Source organism: Gopherus evgoodei, chromosome 4 (assembly GCF_007399415.2).
Source record: "Gopherus evgoodei ecotype Sinaloan lineage chromosome 4, rGopEvg1_v1.p, whole genome shotgun sequence".
Taxonomy (NCBI): Eukaryota; Metazoa; Chordata; order Testudines; family Testudinidae; genus Gopherus; species Gopherus evgoodei.
Genome location: NC_044325.1, coordinates 103,676,768 through 103,704,201, shown reverse-complemented (window position 1 = coordinate 103,704,201; position 27,434 = coordinate 103,676,768). Strand labels below are relative to the sequence as shown.

General features: G+C 43.0%; 1 protein-coding gene across 1 annotated transcript in view; it reads right to left on the bottom strand.

Annotated features, from left to right (window-relative positions):
- Nucleotides 1-27,434, bottom strand: part of SCUBE2 (signal peptide, CUB domain and EGF like domain containing 2) — a 72,471-nt gene that overhangs the window by 21,311 nt on the left and 23,726 nt on the right. The window contains exons 9-17 of the mRNA XM_030562132.1: nt 20,057-20,173; nt 18,829-18,951; nt 16,862-16,978; nt 11,606-11,728; nt 10,999-11,115; nt 10,283-10,369; nt 9,453-9,557; nt 8,105-8,260; nt 7,540-7,743 (exon numbers count right to left, since the gene is read on the bottom strand). Of these exons, the coding sequence (XP_030417992.1) occupies nt 7,540-7,743; nt 8,105-8,260; nt 9,453-9,557; nt 10,283-10,369; nt 10,999-11,115; nt 11,606-11,728; nt 16,862-16,978; nt 18,829-18,951; nt 20,057-20,173 (1,149 nt within the window). The remainder of the gene's footprint in view (nt 1-7,539; nt 7,744-8,104; nt 8,261-9,452; nt 9,558-10,282; nt 10,370-10,998; nt 11,116-11,605; nt 11,729-16,861; nt 16,979-18,828; nt 18,952-20,056; nt 20,174-27,434) is intronic.

The window sequence follows — 27,434 nt, the reverse complement described above, 5'->3', positions numbered from 1 at the left end:
AATGGTGCAATGTATCATCAGACCATTTAATGTCACATAGATATTCACTATGGATCATTAAGAGGATATAACCCATACTTATCCCCATCTCCTGTTTACAGATGAGCTAAATGTGGTTCACTTATCTGCTGCCCAACAAACTGAGTATGTAGCTAAACAAAAAGATTTGTTATCCAAAGGACACAGATCTTTCTTCATTCCTTTCTCATGGAAAGTAGTACCTGACTCCAGAAGTCATCCAGAGAAATCAGTGGCACTATGTGTATGGTAAGAATGATACAGCTAATTCTCTAAGCAGGAAACCTAAGAAAAATGTTAAGCTCAAATTCTTTTGTGCCAATGTTTGTTTAAATAAAGCTAAAGTTTGATTTTCATCTCACAAAACCACAAAATGGAAGGTGTCAAATGACACATGGGAAACACCCGGTTTGAAACAAGATTTAAAGATTTGCAAACAAGGAAAAATCAAGAATTCCACTGGCTTTCTTTGCTTCCTCCTCTCCCCCCAGCAACCTGCTTGTTTTTCTTCAAATGAACAAAAGAACCAATTGCCTCCAGTAGACTTCATTTTTGTACCCGCTGTCTTTGTTTGTCTTCAATGCCCATTAAAATCCCATTCTTGTATCTCATGCAGCTGTTTAAAAAAAATATGTGAAAGCTTTTCTGATGGAAAAAAGAGGAGGAGCTCCCACTGGGAGCCAGGATTACTAGTTACAAAGACATTTAAAGACTCTTCCCCTCTTTTCAGCACTTTACTCTTTGAGCATTTGACCCTATTGACAAATACTATGGTATCTCAGTGGCTAAGGTGAACTTCATAAAAGAGGTCATGATCTATCCTCCATCCATTTTCCTAAGATTCATGCCTTGACTTTATAAGGAAAATCACAAATAACTGATGCAAACTGATTCCTAAGCAGCGTCCTTGAAGTTATTATTTTTAACAGTTCACAGACTTTATGTTTAGAAATTTATGTCTATTATCGTGAAAGCAAGCAGGTTAGCAGTACTGCACTTTCCTCTCTCATTTGAGAATTTATTTCCTGTCCCATTTTCAGTGGAAAAAAAAATTACAATATGTTGGATTTTAGCTATGTGAAAATACATTTACTAATTGCAACAAATGAAAAAGCAGGCAGGCCTTTGTGTTTCCCTTTAAACATATTTTTCATACTTTGTCTTTTAGAATCCCAGTGTCATACAATACGCAAACAATGGGAATCCGCTGTGTTTTCAATGGTGATTTCTTACTGCTTTGGATTTGCTCTCTAAACTAAGAGCATGTCTACACTTACTGTGGATCGATGCTGCAATGATCAATCCAATGAGGGTCAATTTAGCAGGTCTTAGGTTGACTGCCGATTGCTCTCTCATCGACTCCAGTACTCCACCGGAACGAGAAGCATAAGGTAAGTCGACAGGAGAGTTACTCCCATGGCCCAGCATGGTGTAGACACCGCAATAAGTCAACCTAAGGTACGGTGACTCCAGTTACGTTATTCATGTAACTGGAGTTGCATAATTTAGGTCGACTTAACCCTGTAGTTTAGACCTGCTGTAAGGGCACAAACCTGTATGGTGTTGAGCAACCAACAATATGAACTTTCATGGAAGATGGGGTCCCAAATTAGGCCCTCATATACTAGAGCTATTCACACCTACTGACCACTAAAGAGGCTGTTGTTAATTTTGACACACACATACCCCCAGAGGGAATGCTTTTTCACTGTGTTACTGCACTGCAGCAGGAGCTTGCTGATGCTCTTGATACATTATGGGAAATTCAAGGAACAGTGCCAGCTGCTGCGTCACCTTTGCCTTGCTCACAGCACTTGGGCTGTTCTGGGTGCTCCACCTACCACGCATCCAACACAGAATGTACACTGGTCACAAGGGAGGCAGCTCTACTGGAATGACGGAGCCAAAGTACATCAGCAGCACAGTTGTCAAAGCTATGGAAAAAGTGTCAAGAGCTTGCTTCCCCTCTCTCATTGGGAAATAGAGTGACCAGACAGCAAGTGTGAAAAATTCAGACAGAGGATGAGGGGTAATAGGCTTCTATACAAGAAAAAGGTTCAAATATCAGGACTGTCCCTATAAAATCAGGACATCTGGTCAACTTATTGGGAAATGTCCCAGCAGGAGAGGGGGCCATTGCTAGGTCTTATCAGCGACTGCTCCCCTTCTTCTCAGATACAAATATTCCAAGTAAATTAGGCACTGATAAGAAACTGTCAATGTTTAGACATTTGATCTTAGTCAGAGTAAGACTTTAGCAAAACATGGTGACAGTCCAGTCTGCACTACAGAACCAATGTTTGTAACCATATTAGTGGAGAGCTTTGCTGTAACCAGGTACCCTGCCGTATATTCGAGATGCAGATAAAACCATCAAAAAACCTTCCAGGACGAATTGCTATCTCCTCAAAGATCATTTGGAATCTCCAGTATCCATGAATGACCCCATCTTGAAGTTATAGCATCAAACCCGCATCCTTTTCAGCACAAAGACGTAAGCCTGATGTGGGGGAGGATCACCTCTAGAAACAAGAAAGCAGTTCAGTCTCCATGCCTGTTCAAGTCCTAAGATTGCTAATAAAGGGGAAATTATGGAGATTTTTTTTTTATTTTTATTATTTTTGGGGGTAAATTTTAGGAGCTACATTCTCAGAGCTGCAAAGTTTTATTGAATCTACTAACTCAATGTTACATATTAATTTTTTCTAACAACTGTCTAGATATCTATTTAACAGAGCACACTTTAACAAAATCTACAAATGGAACTATGAGACTGGGACCGTGAAAATCAACTGCACCTAGACCTCAAAACAGCCATCAGCTGTTGAACAGAAAAATCAACTTTCAGTCAACTTGAACTGGATTTGAACTGACAACTTTTAGATGGAAGATTCCATGCTCTTGAACCAGTGATGGCCTTGCTTCTATCATCAACAACTATCTACCAGGAATGTATATGCAAACATCCAGCACTATAGGAAGGTGGACTGCACTAGTAATAAATTTTCTACTATAGCCTGTCATGTCCCCAGTCTAGGAATTTTATGTTATATTGTGCTCCAATTTGGACCTTGGGAGGTTAAAAGAGGAAGGGGGAGGAAAAAAAATCTTTTCTTCAAAAAATGATTCCTAACACGAAATGCCGGACAACATAACAAGAGAGCTTTCACTGGAACCCCCTTCAACAATATATATTAATTAATAAAACCATCACTGAAAAGGAGACAAACTAAATAAGAGATTGTTACTGGTATGTAGAGATTATAGCCCTAATTCAGCCTTTAACTTCACTGGGACTGCTCATGGTAGAAGATCAGCATATATTTAAGTACTTTGCTGAATCAGGGCCCACGTAACTGGATTCAATTGTGTGGGAGTAGGTAGAATCTCTGCCATTTCTTTTTCATTGCTGCTCTTATTATCTTGTTGTACGTAATATTTGTTCAACTTATCGGTCCATCTGAAATAAAGCTAAAGCATTTCCCCCCAGAATCCCTCCCTAATCATTGCTAGGTTTCAACTTCTGCCTAACAATCAAAGAGAAGGGGGGGGAAATCATCTGAGCATGTAGAGAAGAAACCAACCCACTATCTAACCCCCACTCCAAAGACCAGCAAAAAGTGTGAAGAGGGAAGAAAAGCATAGGGAAAGAATGATGGGGAGACATTTAAAACAGAAATAAGGGCAACACCTGAAGAAAGAAGATAAAAAATTAAGGATAACAAGACAACGTGGAAAAGGAAGTAATCAATAAATAAAAAGAACAAAATCCTGAGGAAGATGAGACGTTAGGGGGGAAAAAAAGAAAAATAAGAGTGGAAAAGAGATAAAATAGCAACTGAGTGAAGAAGGGATTGAGTCATTTATGGAAAAAGAGAACAAATATTGAATTGGGAGGGGTAAATCAGAATAAAGGAATAAAAACTAATTCTAAAGTAACTAGTGCATATAAAAGAGGAAAATAATGAAAAGGAAAAATTGAGACTGAGGGAGAAAGAAAAGTAAGTCAAAAGAGGCTATAACAGAAGGGGAAAAAACTGAAAGGAAATTATTGGGAATGTGAATAATGTCCAGATTGCAGGAATTTTCTGCTAAGTGGAAGGTAAGGGCCAGTCTACACTGTAGCAGCTATCATTCTGGGGATCTGATTATAACATGGCAGTCTCTCGTGGAGTAAAAACATTTGCAATGGAGAGAGGGTCAAACTATATTTTAGCCTCGTTCCCAAACTATGCAAATGCCCTGCAAAACACAAAGCTGCAGTACAGTCCGGGAACAAAGTTAAATCTGTCTACACTGCAAAACCAACTCTAGGTTAAGCTACATGAGAGAATCCAGAGTTTTAACTGGAGCACCCAATACAGTAGTTGTTACAGCACAGGCTGCACCTTTACCTTCCACATAACTGACACCTTTTATAGTCTGGACCAGAGGTGGGCAAACTACGGCCTGCGGGCCACATCCAGCCGACGGGACCATCCTGCCCAGCCCTTGAGCTCCCAGCTGGGGAGGCTAGTCCCCGACCCCGCCCTGCTGTCCCCTCACCCCCGCAGCCTCAGCTCACTGGGCCGCCAGCACTCTGGGCAGCAGGGATGCGAACTCCTGCCAGGCAGTGCGGCGGCGTGGCTGGCTCCAGCCGAGCAGTGCGGCTGCCAGATATGCTGCTCTAAGCAGCATGATAAAGGGGTGAGGGGGGTGGATAAGGGGCAGAGGGTCCCGGGGGGCAGTCAGGGGACAGGGAGCAGGGGGCGATTGGATGGGGAGGAGGTTCTGGGGGGGGGAGGTCAGGGGATAGGGAACGGGGCGGGTTGGATGGGCATGGGAATCCTGGGGGGCCTGTCAGGGGGCAGGGGCCAGGCCGTTTGGGGAGGCACAGCCTTCCCTACCCAGCCCTCCATACAATTTCAGAACCCCAATGTGGCCCTCAGGCCAAAAAGTTTGCCCACCCGTGGTCCAGACACTACTCAGAGGTGATAAATTCATCCCAGAACTGAGGGCCAGCACAAAGCCCTGTGAATCTATAAAGCAGGCTGCGTGGACTGAGGTGAATTTCATTCAGAGGCAGTCTCCTAAGATTCCAGACATTTATTCTATTCTCAATAGGATATTTGAAATTTCTGAACCGCAATCTGCCCTTTACTCAATAGCAATACCACAAAGCCCCATCTATGCCAAGAGTCTACCTGCTCCTGCACCCCCGTCAATTCAAAATCCTGTTGCCAAAGTTCTCTCCTACTCCTGTTATGTCCCTGAATCCATTCACTGACTTGCTATCTCTTGCTACATAGTCATCCTCATGTTCAAAGTGCTTCCTTTTCCGTGTGTCTTTAAGGTGCCCAGCACAGTAGCTTGGGACATTTGGGAACTACTGCAAAACAAACAACAAACAACTTAATCTCATATCTACCTACACTCCTGAACTATTTTTTTTTCCTGATACCCCCTCTTGCTTGCTACAGTCCTGCAAATTCCTTCTTATTGTTTTTTTCAGCTGCTCCTTAGCTTTGCTCCTTCTGGCTGGTGGTGGGAGGTAGCAGTGGTCCCAGTGCCATTTTTACAGTGCACAGCGAGAAATGGTGCCATAGTCCTTAGTGAGGACTCTAGCTAGCCCTGTCCCTTCAGGGCCTATCCTGCCCACACTGAAGCTTCCATTGACTTCAGTGAGGCAGGATCAGGCCCACAGTGCAGACATTTTGCAAGCCAGCTTCTAAACGAAAAATAAAGTAAATGCAAAGATTGATCATTTAGGTTCCTCTCTGACATAATAGGCAAAGACTAAGGGCAGGCTGACTGCAGATGGGCAGAGGATCAGCACTATGGAGGACAGAACTAATGAACTAAACTCATCCACTGCTAAACTTATGAAAGATTCAGAAAACTATGTTTTAAAGAGACAAAATGGATGAATTTTAAAATAGATCACAATGCAGTAATCTGACTCCCAGGGCAGAGGCACAGAAAGAGTGGAGCCCAAAGATCTCTGAGTATTTTGTTTGCAATGTAACTGGAGAAAATGGAGCATCAGTTCAGTTCCCAATAACCACTGAACAGCTTATCTGAGCCTCTCCTCTTGACGTTTGTGCTCAAAGGGCCATCCTCTGTTTTAGTTAATGTGGCAGAGACTAGCTACAGCCAGAACAATCTTTCTTGCCATTCTGCAGAAGCCTCCTTATCTCCAGATTTTAGCACAGAAATGCAATGAAAGTTTCCTGAGTTTTAATGAGTAAGGAATGGTTCTGCAAATTACAAGAAAATAAGTACACACATCCTCTCACATCGCTCTGCATGTCACAGTTCCTATTTACAACTAACTCACTACAAGTCTGGATGACAGAAAATGGTCGCCAAGAAAATCAGGACATAGTTTAGCCATATGAGTTCTGATTTGTTGTGTGCAATCAATCTACCCTCTGGTATTTCTAGTTTGCTCATTGCCATATTAGCTAAGCACTATTATCTTTCCCCTCCTTTCTCCACTAAAAAGACTGGAAAACTTTTCTATATTCACGGTCAGTGACGCACCCAAATCTTTGCCCAGACTTACTACAAAGCTACTAAGAATGAAATGAAACTTCCAGCTCATTTCTGACATTCCTGAGGAGTTTGGGTGCTGTGTACATACAGTTCCCTTGGACCTGGCCTCCTTGCAAAAAGATGTTTAACCATTAATTACATTTTCTTAATTTATATGAAATTCAGAGATGCTTCCAAGTTTTCCAGAGTTTGCACATCCAGAGCAGAAAAGGGTTGCTGCTGGAAGACGCACTAACAAAAAAATCAAATTTAGTTTGACGAGCATTTTAAAGGCTTATTGGTTTGCAACAGCAATTACATATTGCATACACTGTGCGTCTTGAATTAGACGTCATGGTCATTAGGCCCCTATTAAGATTACATCTGACCCTTCTCCCTAAACCTTTGTTTTTTGGAAGCATTCATCACTGGCCTCGTTATGGTGGCACCTGCTACTGCCAAGATCATTAAGATTTGCTCGGTGTTCCCCTATAAAAACCTGGCTTTCTGAGAGTTTATAACTTGGCTGTAAAGCGTCTTTGTCACACAAGGCCTCAACTAGCAAAGAGAATGTGATTTCATTAAAATCTGCTTTGGGTTGAGGACTAGACAAAGATGATATCTTTGCATATTCAGACACTAAGTGAGACTCACAGCAAAACTCATTAACATCATAGTTAAAAAACATATTTAGTAAACTACAAGGACAATTAAAGATCAATACTATCCCCATTTCCTAACTCCTTATAGGCAATATGTCATCTACCAGGGAGTGCAGAATAGAGTACTTGCTCTACTTTGTTACCCCAATCACACATGCTCTGAGCCCAACATAAATTCCCACTGTGCACAAGATCTTACACCTCCTTATTCTGTTTTCCTTTTTTATTCTGGTGAAGCTCCCTCACACTCTCCCCATTCCTCAGTGCTCACCAGCCCTGAGCAAGATGCTGAAACAGATGCAAAGGGGTTTGTCCCAAAGTTAGGTATGTTACACACTATGCTTACCACATCTGTTATCCACACGCATTTGTCCCATGCCACAGAACTCCTGTAGATTCAAGAGTTTGGGAGACTTTTCAGCCACTTCATGGTCCATGCCAGAGAGACAAACATGGAATTGCTCCCTGTTGATTGCCTTCCGCAAGGTTCTAATTGTTTTGCGGAGTCTCTTCTCAGTCCTTTTTCGAGCACAGCTCAAATCACATGTGTCTACAAGGTAACAAGGATGAAAATTAGGAGCAGAGAACTTCAGCATAAATGACAGTTGCGAGAATATTTGGTTTAAAACACTGGTCAATGCAAACAACTGAGAATGCAAACTGTGTGACATGGGTGAAATCTTTAAGGAGAACACCAGCAGGCCAGAAGAAAATTAACAAACGGACAATTTTTAATGATCTTAGGGACTAGGCATAAATATCATACTTTCCAAATCAGTAAAATGAAGCTTCAAAACAGGAGATACTTTTTGTACTATTATTTTTTGCATAAAGATGAAAGTGAAAGAAAGAAATTAAGAATTAAACTGCAAGAAGCCTTCCACTGCATTTTGGATTGTTCTCCAACCAACCTGTCACCTCCTTTTGGTTTGTTTCAAGCTCAAAGTCCACTGTGATAAACATTTCTTTAGTTGTCGTGGGTCTGCTGATGGCTCCGAGAACTTGCTTGCCAGAGCTGCATTTTAGGTTTACATAGTAGAAGCTCTCCATTACTGAGTTATGATTATCTGTATGAACAAAATTAAAGGAAGCAAAAGCTTGGCCAACTACATTACTGGACATTCACTACAGCTCAGTAAATATTTTGTTATGAAGACTGCTAGGGGACTAAATGATTAACTCTAGATGCTAATAAACTGCAAGCGACTGGGCTGCATCCTTGCCTAGTGTACTTTGCTGTAGCTTCAGTGACTTCAATGGACCAATAGCAACTTACACCAGCTGAGGATCTGGTCTCGCTGCGCAGAAGGTACTGTCCACACTGAGATTAGAACCTTGCTAAAGCTACCAGATGGCTTAAAAGTAGTTGCCGCTAGCAGAGTCCTAGTGTACCTTTTTTGGCTTGTGTAAACATATTAGAACCATTTTCAGGTTTTCCCTGCACAGAATAGGTTAAACTATAGGGAAAACTCTTGCCTGCTCTGGTCTGAGAGTGTGTGAAAGCTATGGTAGCTTACCATAGTTTTTCCACACAACTGGGCCTGGTCCCAGTATGCACAAGCCTTACGGAGACTATTGTTTAAAGTTTCCCTAAGGAAACAAATTCAATTTAAGGAAACATCCTGAGCACATTTTGGCTTTGGGATAAATATATGTTCTTGCTAAGTGCGTAGTACAGGTGATCACTCCTATTCTTTCAAAGCCAAACAAACTGACATGCTGATTTGATTCTTCATATTCAATCAAGTACAAAATTCACCATGATATGACCATGTGCTGAGTCCTCATTCTGCATCTTGTTTTCATTATAAAGAATATTCAGACTCATCTCAAACAGTGCCCTGTGGGCAGATCACATGGCACTCCTTGTTTCCAGCTGCCTTTACAGGCTTCCAGCTCATCCTTTCACCAGAAAGAAGCTGGAAACAAGAGGGAGGAGCCAGCCTAGTCGCTGTCTCCCTTAGGATCTACTGCTGCATACGTGGAAGAGAAGAGAACCAGGAGCCAACCTTAGGGACCACAGTCATCAGAAGGAGAAAAGCCAGGAGCTTCTTCAATGTGGCATCAGGGACACACAGTATGATCATTCAGGTCGGGGCCCAGGGAGACAGAAGAGGCAGGAGATGTGACTGGGAAGAGGCATGGTCCATAGGATCAACAGGGCAAGGAGAGGCAGTTTGCAAAGTTCTCGGACTATTAAGATGCAGCCCATGCCATGAAAATATTTCAGAATCCCTGAATTACAGCATACATCCTTACCTGGTAATATCTGTTGCAGACCTTCTCGAAACATCTCAGTCTTTTTCAAACTACATTTTCCTTCATTAAACTTAAAGGTTACACTTGTCTTGATGGTTGAGGTATCTTCAGAGAGAAACAAGGAAGTGTGACTTTCAATGAGAAGAAGACTGGAAATACTAGGGCAATGTCAAGCAGGTCACTAAAATGACATTATAACCTGTAAAACTATCCATCACTAACATGCTGCTTTTTGTGTGTGCAGAGCTGGATACCAGTTTTCTTCAGCTGGTAAGTTAGTTCGTAACTGAAACTGGAGTAACAAGTTGGGATATACTTTATTTAACAAACCAGGAATAATAACGATCATAGGGCCAGGTCCTCAGCTTCACTGAACTCAAAAGAGATATGTCATTTAACACCAGCTGAGGATCTGTCTCCCTACATTTATCTATAGTAGCACCTTTCATCCACTTAGCTCCCAAATGCTTTATACATTTTACTATCCAGCTAAACAAACTATATGTTATATATAGCCAAAATATTTCCACCTGGGTGCCCCAAAAGAGGCACCTAAATCCTCGGCTCCGCTGTTCACCTTGGCTAGTGACCCTTTTCTGTATTCTCATTTTCAGGGTGCAGGAATGTGGGATATGCTTGTGAAGCAGCGCCTGGACTTTGAGGAAGATCATTGTGTGTGTGTTGTGCACACTCGGGTAAAGAGGAAGCAAAAATGAAGGTAATAAACTGAAGGAGAGAACATCACAAAAACTGAATAATATACTCTTGTTTTACACTGCCCTACTAAAAGAAATGAGCCACGTCACACAGCATGCAAGTCTAGTAATTACCCAGGCAAGTAGATTCATTTGTATTTTGCTGTTTTTTCTTAAGCTGAGAAGAGCTGCCACAGGTAAGAGTGTAGGCGTCTTGCATTCCTAACAGACAGATTGTACAGGTAGACATTAAAGGCAGGAAGCAGGTTACACGCACAGACTGGGGATATCCATACGGGTTTTAAGACATTAGTAGTTTGCTGATCTTTATTCCCTTTTTCTCCAAAGTCAGAGCTTGGGGTAACTACCTGCATTTTTAAAAATAATCAATGTTTTAAAAGGGGTCAGATACAAATGTGGCTTTGCCCTCTTGTCTGTATGTGGTCCTTAACCAAAGGCTGGTCCTGTTTCCTGTTCCCCAGGACACGGGCTGGGAGTGCCATGCAGGCAGTATGCTCAGATGCAGAGGATGGAGTGCTTCACATCCCTGAACAACCTTGGCCAGTTGTGGAATGGCACGGACAGCACTGGGATTTCTATCATATCCTCTTCACCGAAGAGAACAACTGTTATGATCTGGGGTATCTGAGGGTAAAGTAGTTATACAAGTTAGAAAAAGGGGGATTCCTAGGGCTCTGGCAGGGACCTGAAAATCCCTCTATAAACAGAAGAAGTTTCTCTTTTTTCATTACTTATTCCAGGCTTTCACAAGAGTAAGTATTGTTATTCCTAAATTCTCTACATAGCAGCACATATTGAACAGCCTTATGTTTTGTTCTGTTTGGACTTACCAGAAATCAAATGGACCTCGGAGGGACAGTTTAAGATGCACCTATCACTCCCATCACTCTTTATACAGGACAGCAATACTTTGGGTGATATATCATCAGGCATGGACCCCTCTATCTCTAAACAGGATAAAACACAAACACTCATGGGAGAAGTAAAACATCTGCATTCACAGAAAGACAGACTTGCAGCTACATCTGCCGCATAACTGGTACCAAACTGCATCCATGCAATTAACATTCTGCACAGAGAGAAGTGGGAGGGAACTAAAAAAAAAAATCACACCCGGATCAAACACCATGTGTAATTTCCTTTCACATAAAACTATCCCAGCATATTTTTTCATGCAGGAAAGCACAAAAGAGAATGAAAGAATAAGCCTAGATAAAAGCACAGAAAAGAAAGCACCAAAACCCCTCAAAGTATCTCCTGTTTTTCACCTGCTTCAACAATGGCCATCATGGCTGATTAAAAAGTAAAGCAAAAATCTAATGAAGGAAATAATGATCCATGCTGCTTTGTTGGATGGATCAAGATTTACAGCATTGCCTTGAGCTGCATAGCCTTCAAGCACACCCAAAGTTTAAAAACATCTTCTATGCACCTTACCGACACAGTCCTTTTTATTCCAGTGTAATTTGTGGCTGGAATGACACTGACATTCATAATCCCCCGGTGTGTTCACACAGGTCTTCTGGCAGCCTCCATTGTTGATACTACATTCATTAATATCTAAAGAGGAGAGAGAAAAATGCCTTTTTAAAATATTGGTCTAGTATTATTTTCATTCAGTGCTGAATTCACACAAATAAAAATTGGGTAATTGTGCACACAAATGCTGCTCTGTATAATTTGGATCTGATTCTATGGGCAACTTTTGAAAATCTGACTGTATATGCTTCTGCATTCCCTACCACCCTTTAGCTGATCAAAGTGGTTTAGTTGTGTGTTAAATATGCCCTAAATTGACTATGTTACAAACGTTCCAGCCCGCAACGTGCTTCAAAAGTTAACAGAGCATTGTTTATGGTTATTTATTAAGTTTGGAATAAAATCAGACGATAGGATACAAGATTCATATTGCCCATTTGTCTTAAACATTCAGAAGCATAAATACGTTGCGATACATTTTATCTCACTGTTAATGAGTACACAGAGGCAATACTCTGTCGCATATTGTTACCCCTTTTGGCTGAGTTCTTAGCCAATATTCAGGGCCTTGCCAGGTTGCTTCCATTAGGGTGAGGAATCAGTTATACAAGTCAGATAGTTGTGTGTGTGTTTGCGCGCGCGTGCAATCCTGTTTAATTATAAAGAACATACACAAAGCCTTGTTTTCCTGAACATAGGGGGTAAGAATAAGAGGGTGTTGGGACCTCAGTTTCAGTGGATCTAGAACCTAGAGCTAGAGGGGCTCTGAGTCTCTAGTACTCCCTTGTTATCACCAAAGGAGATGGATGAAGATATCTCACCAATCCTGAAAGATCAGGCTCCACAGGAAGTCCTATCAGAATGCCCAAGGTACGTGGTTGCCTGATTGGCTCACACCCACTACCGAAATCAGGAAGTGACCTGTATGGCCTGTCCGAGTACTATGCAGTCTCTTTCTGTTGCTGCTGCCTCAGACCCTTCTGTTGCCTGTCTCCATCCTGTGATCCATATCCAACTCCCGCTCCCAGTTTCTGTTCTGCTCCTGTTCCTGCCCCTGCCCGCCGTTCCTGCCTTGCTCCTGCTCCATGCCTAATCCTTGCCTTATCTCGGCTTCTGCCCCCATGTTTCACTCCTGACCATTGGCTACCAGTTCCCAGTTCCAACCCCAGCTCATCTTCTGGCTACCAACTCCAATTCGATTCCTGATTTTGAGTCTGGTTCTGACCCTTGGATAAACCCTCAACTCCAGCTCCACTCTGACCACAAGGTCTGATCGCCTACATGCTGGTTCCTAACACACTGGGTGCAACAGCAGGCAGTTTCCTGACTCATGATTCCCAAACAGTCCTGTGACCCAGGTCCCAAGGAGCTCTGTCTCTGCTCTCTTTTAGGGCTTGGCTACACTTGCAGATGTAAAGCACTGGGAGTTAAACCAGCCTTCGGAGACTGCAGCAGGGAAAACACTGCCCTGTGTTTATGCTGTCAGCTGTAGGCGCACTGGCATGGCCACATTAGCAGCTCTTGCAATGCCACAAAGAGCAGTGCATTGTGGTAGCTATCCCAGTGTGCAAGTGGCTGCAACGTACTTTTTAAATGGGATGGTGGAGTGTGACTGGGAGTGTGTTGTGTGTGTGTGGAAGGAGAGACAGTGTGTTTTGAGGGGCTAAGAGCGTGTCAGCATGCTGTCCTGTAAGTTCAGACAGCAGCGGACCCCCCGTCTCCTTCCTCCTCACACACTCTCACAACAGCAGCATTCCACACTAATGGTTTGCTTTGTCCCAGAGCAGATAAGCATGCTGGATGTCAGAAACAGAGCTTTGAAAGGGGATATCCGCATGCCTGCAGCCGATTTCAAAACAATGAGAAGAGTGGCCACTTGACTTCAGAGGATTATGGGACGTTTCCGGAGACCAATCACAGTGCAGTAATGCAACACCTCGTTCGCACTGACTTCAAGGCCTTTCAGTCGGGGCACAGCAAGCTTTATGCTTCTTGTGGAGGTGGATTACCGGGAGCAGTCCAGCTGCAGAGTCCAGGCGCTCTATGCACCTTGCCAGTGTGGACACCTCAGGAGTTAGGGTGCCTAGGGCTGCTTTAATGCACTCTAACTTGCAAGTGTAGCCAAGCCCTCAGGGTCAGGGATTTTATGAAGTGGGTTTTAGCCCATGAAAGCTTATGCCCAAATAAATGGGTTAGTCTCTAAGGTGCCACAAGGACTCCTCATTGTTTTTGCTGATACAGACTAACACAGGTACTGCTCTGAAACCTATTTTTCTAGTTATCAACACATAAAGGGCCTTTTAACTGCTCCTTAGCCTGAAAGATAGGTGCTTAGCACATCCACCAGCTTTAATAAGGTCTGACTTATCTGTAGATCAAAGGCCCACTTCATGGCAGCCATTAACACCTTCCAGCATAACAATAATTTACAGGGAAGCCTTTTAGTAACAGAAGGGACTTCTAATTTTCTCTGTTATAGTGGGTGGTCATATAATGATGTACAGTTAATATGGAAGAACTTTTGTGAGGACTGATATTCTGCTGGCCATTAGGGCATGTGGCCATAAGGGTCCATAGATAGGTTTCACTGCATATGACACAGCACAGTATTCTGCAATATACTGAACAAACTTTTTATTGAATTAAGTCAAAACTCACTGAATTTAGGAGTTTATTCTATTAAAAGTGCCAATGATTACATACTATTGAGAGACTGTATGCATTTCCATGGGGGGAAGGAACCACAGCCCTCCAGGAAGTAAAAACAGTGGGAAATGGTCAGGCAAATTCATAAAGGTTGAAACACGTCAGAGAGCTACCACCACCTGGCCAGAGACTCATATTACTGGTTCAAACTGGATTGTCCAGAGAGCAGCAGACAAAAGGATTTTTGGATAAATAGCCTGAATTAAAACGAACTCAGCCCCTTCTTTCTGATCCAGGAAATGGATAGGACCTTGGTCCAATGAGGGACTCCAATCCTTAGGGAAGGGCTGGGAGGACTTGAGCCCACTTAGGCCCAATAAGACTTGGATGATGGTTTATAGCTGAAGCTGTGATGAACCTGTGCCCACAAGGAAAAAACCCTATCTGGGATTGGGAGGACTCATTATCAGCCAGAACTCTTATTGGAGTGTGGGGTGATCTCTGGTGAGCTTATCAGCATCCATGTAAATTCTTCCACTGTTTTAATATGTTTTCTCTGTGATGTTACCTAGGCTTGTTTAGAAAGAGCTGTGTGGTAACTTAACTGTGTGGATTACACTGTACCCCATCTCTGAGAAGAGAAGTGAAGCAGGCCTGCTTAGGTAGCCTGTCTTTTGCTGGGGAGGTCACAGTATAGTCAGGGAACTGTTTGGCTCATCAGAAGGGAGAGAGATGCAGGTCTCTACTCAAGAGAGGCAATGGCTGCAGAGTTGGAAGCTTGAGAGAGAGTGCCTTGGCTGGACCTACAGAGGGGAAATGCACTGCTCTGAACTGTGACAGCAATGTCATCATATTTTTGTCTCTCTCTGGCTGGGCTCTGTAGAGTTTGGAATAACCACACTCAAAGATGATAAATGAACATGTCTTAATTGGCATGTTTGCAACATGCAGCTCCTAGGAAGTCAGGTGGGCAGTCTCACCTCCTACTGGCTACTCTCACTGACATTATTCCCAGTGCTATATATATTTTTTGTCTGCCCAACACAAACGCAGGTCTTCCTACCTGATCTCTGTAACACACACTGCAGAATCACATGCCACACCATATGAAACACGTTTCTCTTAGTCCTTCATTCTTCTTCCATTGACTCGAATGGCACAGGATCAAACCCATAAACAGGAGTTTTTATGTGAATGGCCAAGTGAAGCTATTTCCTAGAAGTGATTCCACTCTCACTGGAGCAGCATCTTTGTGAGTTTCCATAACAGCAGTGTCCATCCATTCTCCTGTGTTCCCAGTTCCCACTCCCCAGGGTAATGATGTGACTGCATTACCCTGAGTCAGGGGTGCATGGTACTTTACTACCAGCCAGTATGAACAGGGGTGACAGAATCAGGCCCCATGTTAATAGAAAGATGTTCATATAAGACTGCATTAAGTACAAAGGGGAAATGAACTTGGTCCTGTTTGCCACATGGCAAAACTACCACAAACCTGATTATCTGTCTCTGCCTAAACAAGGTCCAGGACTGGAATGGCAGAGACGTTGCGGTCAGGAGGGGAAAATGGCAATACTGTTTGGGGAAGTCTGCACCGCATCTGCCTTCATTAGGCAAGACTCAAGCCAGCTGCAATTAGTCCCTCACATTAATAAGCAATGAGGTTGGGATTTTCAAAGGAGACCTTGGGAGTTAGAGGCCCAAATCTCATTGAAATGGGTGCTGGTTATCTAATTCCCTTAGGCTCCCCTGACAATCCCAGCCTAAATTCATCCCCATGGTTACAAGCACCCGATATGATGCAAAGGAGAATTGTGAAAATAGCAAAGTATTTGCATCATGGTCCCCAAGATCAAGCCTGCCCATTCTGCCTCATATTCACATATGTCTATCAGTGAACTGAATATATATATATAGTCATAGAAGATCTTGCTCATATTTCATATGAAAATAGCTTTGTTTTCATTTAGTGTCAAATAACTCAGGCTGCTTCATATGAACGTTCTGCAAGTTTCCTTGCTTCAGATGTCAGACCATGTCAACATATTGGTCTCTTTCACTTAGGGTTTCTTTGGAAACAGAAGTAAATAATTTAGGGCCAAATTCTTAGCTGGTATAAACCAGTGTAACTCCATGACTATTGTGGGGCTACACCAGTTTAGATCAGATGAGGATCTGGCCGTCAGGCTTGTTGGTAATGTGCATTTATTCTAAAGAAAGCCTTCAAAATAGCTAACATCATAATTCATTTAAAGCCTTTTCTTACAAGTTTGCTATTAGTGTACAGAACGCCACATGAAATCAATGGGAATTTTTCATGTGGAAACACTGTTGCTTTAGTATCTACATGTGGAATGCCTCTGTTTGTTCTAAAATCATTTAAACTAGAAGACAAGCATGGAGGATTGCGTTTCATTTTTGGACTGTCTCCCCTTTTGAAAAACTGCCTGGAAAAGATAAAGGATACATTTGCTGTACAGGGTTTTAGACACAGGGGTCGCAATGACTTTAATGAGCATTGCTCCAGCACTCTGACAAACATATACACTAGTATCTTTTTATACTCACCTCCACAATGTGTGAAGCCATAGAGAGTGTATCCTTTGTTACAACTACACTCAAAAGAGCCTGGATGATTGATGCACGTATGGTCACATGTCCTTTCAAAAGAACATTCATCAATGTCTGTAATTTTTAAAAGGATACGTTAGCGTCTCTTGGCTTGTCAAGGAAGCATTTATGAGCTAGCAAAGTTGGATATAGAAACAGATGGCTTTATATGACCTAAGCAAATTCTTTTAAAGCCATTAGTCTGTAATATATTGAAGTAACAACTTTCAAGAGAGCAGTTAGTTTGCCAAGTAAGACATTTATTGGCAAGTGAGTAAACTGAGGTTATATTTTTAATAGTAATGTTTAAAATAAATTGCTGCAAAGTTCTATTCAGTGCAAAAGACTGTCGGCAGAAAAAAAATACTTCTTCGAGGGAAGGCAACACGAAGCCAGCAGGAAAAATATTTTCAATGTAACTTTCCGTTTCCATCTGTCTTTTTACAAAACTGGGAGGCCAAATTTTTACCTCAACTGTGCATGTGCACAGTGGCGGCTCCAGGCACCAGCACTCCAAGCATGTGCCTGAGGCAGCAAGCTGTGGGGAGCACCTTGCAAGTGCCAGCAAGGGCGGCAGTCAGCCAGCCTTCAGTGGCATGGATTCGGCGACAATTCAGCGGCTGGTATGCCAAAGCTGCAGGACCAGCAGACCTACCGCAGGGGTGCCACTGAATCCGCGGGATCGGGGACCTCCCGCAGGCAAGCTGCTGAAGGCTGCCTGACTGCCGTGCTTGGGGCAACAAAAAAGCTAGAGCCGCCCCTGCATGTGCAGTGCTTGTTTTAGATCTGTGCTAGGCCTCTCACCTACCGACTGAAATACTTCTCCCGAAGGTGAAAAAAGGACAGGAAGCTTTGGGAATTCGTGCAGGTGAAAGGCGTCAGGGTGTTTCCCCTAGAAACCCAAATGCTCTCCTTGGCTATACAGAGCATGGGCTTCTGCAGAAGCTTCCTCCACCCAGCCCGAGCAAAGTGCCTCAGTGCAGTTCTGGAGGGAGCACCACCAGGGTCTATTCTTCTCTTTGTGCAACACCACTGGATACAGTTATCAGTAGGCCACAGATTCATCACACTGCACATCTCGGGCTTAAGGCTTATATGCCTTAAGCCTTTGTGTTTAATGCTGGCTAGAATGTCTTTGCTTCATCCACCTGAATTTTTCCTGGGCATTTTAATCATTTTGTATATCGTAAACCTACACTGAATTTGCTTTTTTAGATAATGGCCCAATTCTGCTCCCACTGAAGTCAACCACAAAGCTCCCATGGATTCCATGGGCAGCAGGATCAGAGGCTCTAAATGTTTATTATATTATCCTCAAAATAACTCTATGCTGCTATAACAAAATATCAAACATGATGAGGGTTATCCTGTTCCCACAGAAGTCTGTGGCAAAACTCCCATTGACATAAATGGGAACAGAACTGGAGTCTTACACCAAATTTGCTCTTTAAGGGATCAGGACCAAATCAAGCTACATCAAGTATACAAGATTCTAGAAGTGACAGAAAAAACAGACAAAAGGAGATATAAATCATTAAAATAGACATTCATGAACAACTTCCATCAGAAATCTTGGAAATCCTACATTTCTCTGGCAAGTTTGCACTGCATAAATATTTGTCCTGTTAAGTCTGATCTAAAAAAAGATTAGAAATAGCCACACTGGAGTGAAGTTTCTTTCCTGATAGTCAGTTCCATTTTCTGCCATTCTCTATTATTTTCAGATAACGATTCAGTGTACAGTGAACACCCTTTCAAACAAATCTCCCACTCCGATATCATGCCAAAGGCTTCGATTTTTAACAGCAACTTTAGAAAGACGAAATCATGGAAATCATTCTGGAGTCTACCAGTACCTCATTACTTCAGTAGGTATCCAAGTCAATCTTATTTATTTTACCTTTTTTGTCTCCCCATGCACATACCTTGACAAGACTTCTCATCTGTCAATAATTTAAATCCTTTTTTGCAGCTGCAATCAAAACTGCCAACAGTGTTTTTACAAAAATGATCACAGCCTCCATTGCTGGCCTGGCATTCATCAATATCTGTAACAGAAAAGTGATTAGCAAATAAAAGGAAGATGTTTGGTGTCCTTTCGTTGGTAGATACCAAAGACATACATGTTCTATGGATGAAACAGCTGGACTTGACTGGAAAGTTCTCTGCAGGGAGAATCCTGAATAAGATTCAATAACTAAATCACCTCGAACTTTGGGAAAATTCAGATTCAGAAATGATCTTTGCAGTTCAGCCTCATTTCTATATTATTTCCTTTCATCTAACATACTGCTATCAAATTCACTTTTGCTTGAGCACACATATACAGGGGGCTTCTTATTTCATCTGATTAGAGAAGATAAAGTCATTTGTCCTTCAGGAAAGCCTTTAGGGCCTTAAACTAAGCTTTTCTCTTTAAAGGTCTTAACTTTGTAAAAATTCTCTCTCTCTTCCTCCTTGCCAAAGCATTTCAGAAATTACAGACAGAAGAGACCTATAGGGTCACCTTACCCTTCCCACACCAGTGTCAGATTGTTGAGTTCTTTGTCTAATCCTAAATAAGCCAAACAAAAGGGACTCCATCACTTTCCTTGGCACAAGTCTAACAGACCTCACTCTTGGGAATTTTATTCTAATGTGCGACCTACATTCTCCTTTGCTCGTTTTCAACATGTTATTCCTTGTTATATCTGCTTGGCACAGCATAAATAATTCCACACCCATCTTCATGTTTAGACCCTTCAAATGCTTGTTATAATATCAGGCTGACGGTCTGCTCCTCCATGGGGATATACACCTGTAATAGCCTGCATGCATGCCTTGGCATGTGGACTAGCAGGCTCCATTGTACCACCAGTGCATTGCTACCTCCTGGTTAGAAAAAGAGGCCACACTGGAGATCGGAAGGGCGTCAACGGCAAAACAGAGATACTTTGCACTCATATGCTCCATATCTAAGACTGGTGCAACAGGGACCATGTGAAAGGAGATTTTGCATCATTCCCTGCCTCAATGCTTCCCTAGTGCTCTCCAGTGCCCAGATAGATACACATTGGCTTTTTCTCAGGAATGCTACAACTAGTTTCCCTTTGAGATTAGTGCACTTGCAGCTAGGTGTTTATACAGGTATGTTTCCAAAAGTGCAAAATCTACCTTTACATGTCTTTCCATCAAACTGGAGCGTAAATCCGATGGGACAGCTGCAGTGAACTCCAGTCGAGGTGTCTTTGCAAGTGCGGTCGCAGCCACCATTATTTACAGCGCATGTTTCTAACACAGAAAAAATAAAGCTAACGTGTACAGAAATGTTGTAAGGGAAATAAGGTAGCATATGGTGCTAGTAGTGGCCCACTCCATTTCTATTCAGCTATATTGTATATTTAGAGAGGGAAGAAAATATCTACATTCCTTGTGTCTTTTCCTATCTGTCTAATTTATGTATGTACCAGTTTTAGCATGATGTCTAGCTGGGGATAGGCAACCACCATCCCTCCTCAAGCCACTTCCAACTTTCTGTCGGGCTTCCTCAAGGCTCTGTCCTTCTCTTTTCCCTGTACATCTTATCTCTGGGAAATTTCATTCATAAACACAGATAGCATAGAGATGTAGCTTAATTTCTCTGCTTCAAACCTGTCTCCTTCTGACCCCATTAAAATCTTGGCCTGTCTCTCCAACATCTCCTCATGGATGCCATCAGCTCAAATCAACACGGCTGATAAAAAATTACTATTCCTGCTCCCCAAAGCTCTCTCTTCTGCCTTCTTTCTCAATCCCCATAAAGAACACCACCATCCTGCCTGTCAGTCTGGCCCATAACCTGGGTGTCATCTTTGACTCTGCTTTACTTTCACAAATCTAAGTGTCAGCAACCAGGGCCTGCAGCAGAGCCAGTCTCCCAACAAAATGAGCACAGCTGGCCTGTAATAGGCTGCCCAATTGGCTATGTGGCCTGACTGATTGGAAGAGTCAGTAGACTGACTTTTAAGACCAGCAGGAGATCAGTGGCTGTTCAGTGGTCGCAATAGTTCCTGTACCTGCTGGTTCCCAGCCCCGCTCCTGCCTCACCTCACTCCAGGTAACCATGTTATGACCCTCAGATCTCATTCCTGACCCAAGTTGAACTCTGACTGTTGGCTCTGGCATCTGGGAGCTGAAGAACACCTGCAGTCTGCCACAGAACCCCATAAACACCATGCAGACCAAGATCATCAGGCTGCCCACAATCTGGTCATAGACAACAAAGTGTGGATCTTGACCAGAAACATAAATCAAGTGGTCCATCCGCCAAACTAGACTACCATACCCAAGCCCCTTCAAGACTATAAAATGGGTGAAGCCAGTGGCCTTCGGATTATAGATGCCCAAGTCCTTGAAGATCCATCCTGTCTTTCAGATCTCACTTTTAAAGCCCTATATCGAGAAACCATACCCAAACCATTTCAATCCAGCACCCACAAAAGCCCACAGACAGGAAAGTACTTGTCCCACTGGATCCTTGACTCTCAGCGAGTGAGAGGAAAGCCCCAGTACTCGGTGGACGGGGAAGGGTATGCTCCGGATAAGCAGTCTTGGGAAGCAACAAAGAACAGCCATGCCCTGGACCTATTATGAGAGTTCCATCGGAAGTACGGAGAAACCAGGCCCCAAGGCCCTGTGAGGCACCTGCAAGGAGGGAGCACTGTCAGGCATCAAGGCTTGCAGCACAGTCAGTCTGGAAGCAGGACCTGCAGTAGAGCCAGTTCCTGAGCAGCCTTGCCTCTCTCCAGGTAACTCAGTTCTGATCCTTGGCTCTGATTCCTAACCTCTGACTTTGGATTTGCCTTTTGGCTCTGGCACCTGATTCTGGCACCTGAGCTCCAACTCCTGGCTCCAGCTCTCACCCTGGGCTCCAATTCCTGGCTACTGACTCCTGTTTTAACCACTAGGAGTGACTCCTTTCCTGACCATTAGACCTACTCCAACCACTAAGCATAACCCCCTATGTTCCAGTCAAAGACATCAGGCTATGTTTAATCCTGCCAATTCTTCCTGCATCATGGAAGTGAATGCCTGGCTGCGAAGATGGTGTCGCCAGGAGGGCTTTGGCTTCCTCAACCACGGGATGCTATTCGAGGAAGGACTGCTAGGCACAGATGGTGTTCACCTTTCGAGGAGGGGAAAGGCCTTATTTGCGCACAGACTGGCTAACCTAGGAAGGAGGGCTTTAAACTAGGTTCGACGGGGACAGGTGAGCAAAGCCCACAGGTAAGTGGGGAACAAGACCTGGGAGATCGGTTGGAAACAGGAGGGAGCACGGGCTATAATGGCAGAGAGAAAGGAGGGTCAGGGCAAAGCTGGGAGGCAAGATCAAACCAGTATCTTAGATGCCTATATACAAATGCAAGAAGTATGGGTAATAAACAGGAAGAACTGGATGTGCTAATAAATAAATACAACTATGACATTGTTGGCATTACTGAAACTTGGTGGGATAATACACACGACTGGAATGTTGGTGTGGATGGGTATAGTTTGCTCAGGAAGGATAGACAGGGAAAAAGGGAGAAGGTGTTGCCTTATATATTAAAAATGTACACACTTGGACTGAGGTAGAGATGGACATAGGAGATGGGAGTGTTGAGAGTCTCTGGGTTAGGCTAAAAGGGGTAAAAAACACGGGTGATGTCGTGCTGGGAGTCTACTACAGGCCACCTAATCAGGTGGAAGAGGTGGATGAGGCTTTTTTCAAACAACTAACAAAATCATCCAAAGCCCAAGATTTGGTGGTGATGGGGGACTTCAACTATCCAGATATATGTTGGGAAAATAACACCGCGAGGCACAGACTATCCAATAAGTTCCTAGACTGCATTGCAGACAACTTTTTATTTCAGAAATTTGAAAAAGCTACTAGGGGGGGAAGCTGTTCTAGACTTGATTTTAACAAATAGGGAAGAACTCGTTGAGAATTTGAAAGTAGAAGGAAGCTTGGGTGAAAGTGATCATGAAATAATAGAGTTTGCAATTCTAAGGAAGGGTAGAAGGGAGTACAGCAAAATAGAGACAATGGATTTCAGGAAGGCGGATTCTGGTAAGCTCAGAGAGCTGATAGGTAAGGTCCCATGGGAATCAAGACTGAGGGGAAAAACAACTGAGGAGAGTTGGCAGTTTTTCAAAGGGACGCTATTAAGGGCCCAAAAGCAAGCTATTCCGATCGTTAGGAAAGATAGAAAATGTGGCAAAAGACCTCCTTGGCTTAACCATGAGATCTTGCGTGACCTACAAAATAAAAAGGCGTCATATAAAAAATGGAAACTAGGTCAGATTACAAAGGACGAATATAGGCAAATAACACAGGAATGCAGAGGCAAGATTAGAAAGGCAAAGGCACAAAATGAGCTCAAACTAGCTATGGGAATAAAGGGAAACAAGAAGACTTTTTATCAATACATTAGAAGCAAAAGGAAGATCAAGGACAGGATAGGCCCACTGCTCAGTGAGGAGGGGGAAACAGTAACGGGAGATTTGGAAGTGGCAGAGATGCTTAATGACTTCTTTGTTTCGGTCTTCACTGAGAAGTCTGAAGGAATGTCTAGTATAGTGAATGCTTATGGGAAGAGGGTAGGTTTAGAAGATAAAATAAAAAAAGAGCAAGTAAAAAATCACTTAGAAAAGTTAGATGCCTGCAAGTCACCAAGGCCTGATGAAATGCATCCTAGAATACTCAAGGAATTAATAGAGGAGGTATCTGAGCCTCTAGCTATTATCTTTGGGAAATCATGGGAGACGGGGGAGATTCCAGAAGACTGGAAGGGGGCAAATATAGTGTCCATCTATAAAAAGGGAAATAAAAACAACCCAGGAAACTACAGACCAGTTAGTTTAACTTCTGTGCCAGGGAAGATAATGGAGCAGATAATTAAAGAAATCATCTGCAAACACTTGGAAGGTGGTAAGGTGATAGGGAATAGCCAGCATGGATTTGTAAAGAACAAATCATGTCAAACTAATCTGATAGCATTCTTTGATAGGATAACGACCCTTGTGGATAAGGGAGAAGTGGTGGATGTGATATACCTAGACTTTAGTAAGGCATTTGATACGGTCTCACATGATATTCTTATAGATAAACTAGGAAAGTACAATTTAGATGGGGCTACTATAAGGTGGGTGCATAACTGGCTGGATAACCGTACTCAGAGAGTAGTTATTAATGGCTCCCAATCCTGCTGGAAAGGTATAACAAGTGGGGTTCCGCAGGGGTCTGTTTTGGGACCGGCTCTGTTCAATATCTTCATCAACGATTTAGATGTTGGCATAGAAAGTACGCTTATTAAGTTTGCGGACGATACCAAACTGGGAGGGATTGCAACTGCTTTGGAGGACAGGGTCAAAATTCAAAATGATCTGGACAAATTGGAGAAATGGTCTGAGGTAAACAGGATGAAGTTCAATAAAGATAAATGCAAAGTGCTCCACTTAGGAAGGAACAATCAGTTTCACACATACAGAATGGGAGGAGACTGTCTAGGAAGGAGTATGGCAGAAAGATATCTAGGGATCATAGTGGACCACAAGCGTTATATGAGTCAACAGTGTGATACTGTTGCAAAAAAAGCAAATGTGATTCTGGGATGCATTAACAGGTGTGTTGTAAACAAGACACGAGAAGTCATTCTTCCGCTTTACTCTGCACTGGTTAGGCCTCAACTGGAGTATTGTGTCCAGTTCTGGGCACCGCATTTCAAGAAAGATGTGGAGAAACTGGAGAGGGTCCAGAGAAGAGCAACGAGAATGATTAAAGGTCTTGAGAACATGACCTATGAAGGAAGGCTGAAGGAATTGGGTTTGTTTAGTTTGGAAAAGAGAAGACTGAGAGGGGACATGATAGCAGTTTTCAGGTATCTAAAAGGGTGTCATCAGGAGGAGGGAGAAAACTTGTTCACCTTAGCCTCCAATGATAGAACAAGAAGCAATGGGCTTAAACTGCAGCAAGGGAGATTTAGGTTGGACATTAGGAAAAAGTTCCTAACTGTCAGGGTAGTTAAACACTGGAATAGATTGCCTAGGGAAGTTGTGGAATCTCCATCTCTGGAGATATTTAAGAGTAGGTTAGATAAATGTCTATTAGGGATGGTCTAGACAGTATTTGGTCCTGCCATGAGGGCAGGGGACTGGACTCGATGACCTCTCAAGGTCCCTTCCAATCCTAGAGTCTATGAGTCTCTCTCTAAGATATGGACTTTCCTATCTATTCACACAGCTAAAACTATCTTCCAAGCTCTCATTATCTCATGTCTCAATTATTGCAACATCCTTCCTCTGGCCACGTCAAATGCAATCTTGCCCTGCTTGCATCCATTCAAAATGCTGCTGCAAAGATAATCTTCCTAACTCATTGCTTTTACCACATTGGGATAGCTCAGTGGTTTGAGCATTGGCCTGCTAACCCAGGGTTGTGAGTTCAATCCTTGAGAGGGCCATTTAGGGATCTGGGGCAAAAATCAGTACTTGGTCCTGCTAGTGAAGGCAGGGGACTGGACTCGATGACCTTTCAAGGTCCCTTCCAGTTCTAGAAGATTGGTGTATCTCCAATTATTAAAACATCATTCCCTCATCTCTATTATATCAAACATAAGCTGTTTATTCTCACTTTCAAGGCCCATCACAGCCTGTCCCCACTCTACTCCTCATCTCTCATTCAGCATGGAAAAGTGAACTCCTGCCTCCATCGCCCACTTGAATTTTCAAACAAGCATCTCTGTGCTTTCCCCCATACTACCCTTGACAGTTGGGAGGAGCTCCTCATAAACATCTACAAAGCTACCTCATCATCAACCTTCAAAACCCTCCTCAAAACTCTCCTTTGCTGTGATGCCTACAAACAAAAAACAAAAAAAACCACATGACAACAGTTATGCTGAGACCATTGCTAATCATACTGGCCATATTATCTCATTGTTTCCTTGTATTCCACCATTGGTTTGTCTCTAACAATCTGTTGCCTCTTGTCTGACACTTACATTGTAATTTCTCGGGCCAGGGAACATCTTTTTGTTCTGGGTTTGTAGCACACATCACAATGGGGTTCGCTCCTAGGTGCTCCGGTAATACAAATAATAATAATAAGCTCACTAGCACAGAACAGTGGAGACTGCCCTTCTCCTCTGCTAGATATCTCCACAGCATAGGTGTGGGGAATGAACTTCTCTCATCTCCCACTGATCTTAATGGGACTGTTGGGAGCTCAATACTTTTAAAAATCAGGCTGCTTATTTAGGTGCCTAAATATGGATTTTGAAGCCTAACTTTAGTCTCCGATTTTTGAAAGCTTTTGCCTCTGCTTCCACAGCTTTCATGAGACTGCCAGCAGGAATAGGAAATGATCAGTGCCAGCTGCGGAGATGTTTTTGTAACACAGTTATCTGTTCACTCGGAACTTCACTGAGATCACAGGGACTTGTTCCACAGTCCCCTGGATACACCTTTGAATTAAATAGAACACAACTAAATTTAGTACATACTGAAACATTTCAGGAGAGGGACGATGTGTGGCACTTCCCTAGGAGAGGAAAAAAAGTGAAGCATTGGAAATTTCTTGTTGTACTGTGGGAATTTGCCACCCTCCCCAACTCCCTATCAAAATCAAGGGTCAACTCCAACTCCAAATAAGCCTGTCCTTACAGTCCATTTAACCCTTCAGTACAAAGAGACACACACAGGGAGAATAATGCACCTTATTGTTAAAGGGACAAAACAAGTTTAAAGGATACTGCACCTGATTCTCATTTTCGATACACTGGATTTATACTGTTGTAACTATCTACCTCAGGGAACCAGTTAAAAAACTGGTGGTCCAGTGACCTACTTTCAACGTGGTTAAAGACTGTAATATAGATAGGACCTAACCATGCTCCCATTGCTGAGTTAAAACCTTGGACAGTTGCAGATTTTAGCCCATATACAGAGATAGAGCTAGGTCCTGTCCATACTATAATTTTACTCTATGGTGACTGAGTCCCCTAACTTAGCTAGATCTGTAAGGTCAGGGAGCCTGAGTAAAGAAGAAGAAGAATTATATGAAAGCGGTTAACATTCTGGGAAGCATCTAAAGAGACTAGAACCCTGCTTTCCACCAGGAGCTGGATGTTCACAGTGCATGTCTCAGAGATAGGAAGGATAGTCTCGCTGAAGCACTGAACTAGGACTCACGAAACCCAGGGTCAGTTTCCAAACTTGTAGTGGGACTTTGGGCCAGTCCCTTAAATCCCTCTGTCCCAATCAAAAGGCCAGTACCAAAAAGTTTAAAGGTTTTGAATTTAATCTGACTCCAAAAGAAATCATCTGACTAGGCGTTTGAGTTTTATATTCAAGCTCTGAACAGCAGAATAGTCAGACCGGGGAACTCAGTAGGTTTTGTTTTTTTTTTAAAGGTGGGGAAGGGGCCCTGGCCGCTGTAGATGGCAGCGGAGGCGGCGGTTGGTGGAGATGACAGAGTGGCAGGCCGGGGGACCACAGCCACCTGGGCGTATGCCCTGGGGGCCAGGGGAGG